The sequence below is a fragment of the Etheostoma spectabile genome, chromosome 12 (assembly GCF_008692095.1).
Source record: "Etheostoma spectabile isolate EspeVRDwgs_2016 chromosome 12, UIUC_Espe_1.0, whole genome shotgun sequence".
NCBI lineage: Eukaryota > Metazoa > Chordata > Actinopteri > Perciformes > Percidae > Etheostoma > Etheostoma spectabile.
In genome coordinates this window covers 3,002,395-3,007,755 of record NC_045744.1, presented here as the reverse complement: position 1 = coordinate 3,007,755, position 5,361 = coordinate 3,002,395, and the positions used below count along the sequence as shown (strand labels likewise).

At 44.2% G+C, this 5,361-nt stretch overlaps 1 protein-coding gene across 2 annotated transcripts in view; it reads right to left on the bottom strand.

Moving 5' to 3' along the window:
* LOC116699232 (semaphorin-6B) overlaps positions 1–5,361 on the bottom strand; it is a 35,026-nt gene that overhangs the window by 6,367 nt on the left and 23,298 nt on the right. For both annotated transcript variants that reach the window (XM_032531739.1, XM_032531740.1), the window contains 10 exons: positions 5,259–5,357; positions 5,071–5,161; positions 4,697–4,816; positions 4,027–4,115; positions 3,686–3,903; positions 3,468–3,599; positions 3,026–3,175; positions 2,058–2,234; positions 1,062–1,202; positions 36–113 (listed from right to left, as the gene is read on the bottom strand). In XM_032531739.1, coding sequence (XP_032387630.1) covers positions 36–113; positions 1,062–1,202; positions 2,058–2,234; positions 3,026–3,175; positions 3,468–3,599; positions 3,686–3,903; positions 4,027–4,115; positions 4,697–4,816; positions 5,071–5,161; positions 5,259–5,357 — 1,295 coding nt within the window. The remainder of the gene's footprint in view (positions 1–35; positions 114–1,061; positions 1,203–2,057; positions 2,235–3,025; positions 3,176–3,467; positions 3,600–3,685; positions 3,904–4,026; positions 4,116–4,696; positions 4,817–5,070; positions 5,162–5,258; positions 5,358–5,361) is intronic.

Below are 5,361 nucleotides of genomic sequence, written 5' to 3'. Positions count from 1 at the left end.
TGTGTGTGTGTGTGTGTATGTGTGTGTGTCCTCACCGTGTGCCTGGTCTCAGGAAGGAGCAGGTGCTGCCTCTGGTCCAGCCACAGTACGGGTCCCTCGAGGCTAGACAACTCCTACACACCAAGGAAAATAAAAAGTTGAGAAATGTTGAGTACTGACCAAGGATACTGACCAAAGTGACTTGATTCTCCCAGCGGCCATTTTGACCATTTCTTCCGGAAGCTCTCCCGGGAAAACTTTGACAATGTTACCCATCAAACCTGGGAACACGTTTTACAGCTATGAATTTGAACACTACAAAATTCTATACTATTCTATTACTATTTTCTATCTGGCTAGTGCGGTAACTAGCTAGGGAAAGTGGGCCATTAAAACCCTAAAATTTGTAAAACTGTATGTCCTAATGAAGATTTGTGATATAAGGCTGCTGTGGGAATCTTGTTCACAGTGTAAGGTTCTACTTCAAAAGATCTGCATATGTGCAGTAACAAATAAATGCCTTCTTGGTATTCATAATAAATCATCTAGATCAAGAGGACGTTGAAGCCTGTTGTGTCAAGTTAAATAATATTTCCCAGGAATAAAATTCCCCCAGATTAAAGCTAGTTGTAGTTTGACATAGCATAACATAACACGCTGATTTAAACATCAGCAGAATTGCATTAGATTGTAGCCCCTCCCCCCCCAGTAGCTACCCTGGTTGAGCCTGCGCCCCATGCACTAAGGCTTGTAAGAGTCCTTAGAGCAGTGGCCCTGGTTAGATTCCAAACCTGCAGCCCTTTGCTGCTCTCTCTCCCCCCTTCGCTGTCAAATCTTCAGCTGTGCTATCAAATAAAGACAAAAAAAGCCCCGAGACACTTGTCCTAAAAAAGAAATCGATTGCATTTTATCAAAACAACTGCACTAACAGTGAGTGAGAGCAAAAGGGCAAAACAAAAGATGCCCAGTCGTCCCTTGGCTTATGGTCATTAATATATTTAAACAAACCTAATTATCATACAACATTGAGGGAATGAAAAAATACTCTCCGAGGCCAAACCCAGTGCCTGTGTGTCACATACTTCATGCAGCGGGAGTGCAGGTGGCAGCGAGATGTGGGCACTCGGACCACACAGGAGGGGAAGGCCAGCAGCAGACTGTGACTGGTCCGGTCCAACGACAGAGACAAGAGCTGACGAGCCTGAGGCGAGTCCTCGCCACATCTGGAGACAGTGAGACACACAAGTGTGAAGACGGGAGGCAGAGGGTGAGGAGCCAGCTGAGGGAGGTCAGTGTACGCTTTTTTTTGGCCTTAAATCAAATTGTGACAGGGTCAAAGGCTTCATCTGTTGGTCCTGCAAGTCAGACAGACCCACGCCCGAACCCCTATACAAACGGTCACAACATCAGCAGAGTCCTGCACAGAGACAGCTGTCTGCTGGGAAGAAATAAACTCTCTGTTCCCTGTCAGCAGATGAAGCCAAAACCTCTATTTTTTCCTGCCACCATTTTTGACAGTCAGGTCTTTCAGAGTAATACACAAGACAATTATTTTAATGAAGTTGCAAAGATTTTCTGCTGCTACAAGAGCTTAGATCTTGGATAACATTAAACAGGAATAGAGTGTATTCAACACACAATGCTTATTTTCATCATTAAGTCAAATAGAGCTGAGATAGAGATGTTTAGGTTCATATGCATACTTTTATGAATTTTTTATCTTTTGGTTTTAGACATAAAACAATTTGAAAAATAACCTTTGACTTTGAAATGGACAATTTACAGTACATTTCGACATCACTGTTGTGCCATTTATTAAGAGAATATTTGTCATATTAATCAATAGTAATGATTGTAAGTTGCAACCCTAAAATAGAACTCTTTAACTATATATATGTGAATATATCTGTAATAGATACAATCAAATAATGAACTGAGTTGTACCTCAAAAGTGTTAAAATCCAACATTTAAGATAAGTGTAACTGAAGACTCTCCAGAGGCAGGCAGCATGACACCTGATCTGGAGCAACAAGTCCAAATGTATATCTTAATGTGGACATCAGGGACTCCTACTCACTTCTCTGGGTTGAATCCCTCCACCTCCTCCAGAAACACACTGCCGTGGGCGACGGGATCTCCGCTGGGAACCATTAGAAACTTCAGGATGGTTCCTCGGGTTGAGCCCAGGAACAAGACCGTCCGGTTCTTATGGGGACCAGCTTCTGTGTCCACCACCATGGCTGTCAGCTGGTACCTACATACATCGAGAGGTAGATAAAAAGTGAAAACCAGTGGTGTAGTCTAATGTATTATAGTGGGTATACTGTACCACATATGTATAAGCTATATATTTGTATAAAAGAAATCCTGGCTCAAAATGGGCCTTTGTGGAGGGGGGGCATATCAAAGTTTTGGGTCTGAGTGTCCTCCCCCAGGGTTATTTTGAGCGTCAAAGACTTCATTTCCTGCATTCCTGCACCAATTCATGGTTGGAATACCTTTATTTATCTCATAAGAAGGAAAACACAGATGACATTTGAAATATATCAAAAAATATAGGGGAATATAAAGCAGTAAGGAGGCTTTCACATCAGGGGCCGAAGCCTGGATCACAAAAGTTGACCCCTAAGCAACGAGGACAAAATAAAATAGGATACTTATATTTGTTTTAAAGTGTGGAGAATGGAGGATACTGGCGTTAGCGTTAGCGTAGGCGGAGCATTTGCGCGGGTCGCTACGCACACACTACGCACTGTTGTTGTCTTTGTGCATGTTCTAGCTTAGTTTGCTGTCAAATTACTCAATTCCATATTTGTGAACACAAACTGGAAGTTCTGTCAAAACATTGAGTTGTTGTATATCATTGCACATTTTTAAGTGGGTATGTTACGTAGACTACACCACTGGTGAAAACACGTTCTCCACATTTTCCACCTTTATCCTTCTTACAAGTTATGATGTCTATTTTCAGATTCATGCTTTGCTTTTTCGTGCCATGAAGAGTTCTGCACGGGCGCTATCAAACATCTGAGTCCGGATGCGTACCGTCCCATAGTCTTGACGATCCAGGGCCTGTGCCCCAGCAGTGGAATGGTCTCGTCCATCAGTGGGTGGGTCTTCACAAAGTTCAGCACCTCATCCGGCAGCGTGGTAGAGGAGCTAAATCTGGATCCCTGCACTGCACATCCCCCTGGTCTGCAGGGAGAGAAAAAGACAGAAAAGTGAGAGTTGAAGGATAGATAGGAAAGGGAGAGAGCAATAGAACGCCAGAGAGACCGAGAACAAAAAAAGACAGAGTAGTTCATTTTGCGGCTGCTGTAAACTATATTAGAATATTTGCTGAATAGTAGTGAAGTGGCTGTGTGATTGACAGTTGGAGCTTACAGCAAGGGAGTAAGAAGACTATATATGTGAGACAGATGCTCAGTAAAGCAGCACTGCAGTATTATGCCAAAGATCGGCTCCCATTCACTTTGCATAGCCGTACCTCGGTTTAGGCACCGCTTCATCCGGCACAGGAGTCCAAATAGACTCGGGGGATTTCTGCTCCTTAAACCGGCCTTCAAAGACATGAGCAAGCTGCTGCATGTCGAACACACACACCGCCGAGCCAGGGATGCTACCATAGAAACGCAGAAAGAAGACGGTGATGAGAAAAGCAGTAGTTTGTGTTGGTTTGTGTGCACATTGTGCGCATCTCCGTACCTGTTTGGTGGCGTGGAGAAGAGTCCCAGGATGACGTCTCGTCCCTGCATGTGGATGATGTTGCTTGTGGCGTGCAAAAGGTTGAAGTAAAAGTGGGAATCTCCCGGCACGGAGCAGTTGAGACGCGCCTTCAGAAACGTGGTCCACTGTTTCTCGAGGACGCGCTGAGAGCCGCCCAGGTCCGCCTTACACACACGAGCTACACGGGAGACCATCACCTGAAAAAATACGCCAGGTTCAGTAAAGTGGAAGGATAATGGAATAAAAGAAGAAGTAAGAAAGAAAGAAAGAAAGAAAGAAAGAAAGAAAGAAAGAAAGAAAGAAAGAAAGAAAGAAAGAACCTTCTCTAGATGATGAAACTCCATGGCCATCTCTCTGAAGAAGAAATAAATATGAGGCCCCCACTCCATGGAGCTCACAAAGTAGGGCTCTGAAATAAAATATGAGAAAAACACAGTTAGAAAAACACACACACACACACACACACACACACACACACACACACACACACACACGAGTGCCAGGGGGTCAAACTTAACGCTCCACAGTGCCCGTCATGGGGCTGTAATAACAGTCACATCAACATGGAGCGCCGCTATCCACGGGCATCGCTCATCCAATATTCATGTTCTGTTTAATTTATCATCATGGACAAGAGGCTACACATTATTTATCATTTATTCATCCAGCACTGTTCCAGCGTTTACCTGGCCTGGCTTGTTTTTCTCTCCACGGAAAACAGAGTCAACTGTTCAATCTGTATCCGTAGAGTTCAACTAACCTCAATACATCACTCTGTCGGAGCATCTGCCACTTAGAATAAATTTATTCCATACAGGCCTTATCGTGGTTAGTTTTACCGGCTTGGTATTTCACTCCACCACCTGTTAGACATTCATGAAAAGCCACAACCTTTTTCTTTCAGTAAACTGACAATAATGGTGATGGTCTCCTGGTTGTCTGTTGAAGGTGTGCGACTCGGGAGAGTCCTTTCAAGGTTTCTAAAAGTACCTCGGAACCATTTGGAGTCGTGTTTGACTGTGCGGAGGGTGGGGCTGTCGCCGAGGCTACGATAGATCACCGCGTCGATGGCCAGGAAGTCTGTCACGGTGCCGGTAAAGAGACTACCGTCTGAAAACGACAGAGGTGCCCAGGAAGAGGAAAGCAGGAGATTAGTAAGAAGGGGAAGATACAGATGGAGAGATAGCACAAGGTCGGGAAGATTAAAACCAAACAAGCAATTCAGTGAGAGGTCTGACTATGAATCATTTGTAAAGGCAAACACAAGGGCACAGACGTTTTAATGTCTGGAGCTGAAAACGGAGTCTGATGTCCGCCAGAAAAACTGAATTCTATATCTTTAAGGTGCAAACTGAAGATACTACCTGCAAATAAAGCCACATTGGCATGTCGTGGATCATACGGGCAACGTGCCATCCCACTGACAGGCTCTCCCACCATGTCTAGAGTGTCTCTCTGCAAAAGGAAAAAATGTATATTTATATATTTATATAGATAAACAAACTGGTAAGCACACATAGAATGTCCAGCTGACAGATAGACGGATACTAACAGTGTAGTTGGCACACAGCGGGTTGAAGGCGTTTGTTCCACATACAAACAGGCCGCCATGCTGGCTGAGCAAAACCTTGATGAAATTACGGCACTCTCCCTAT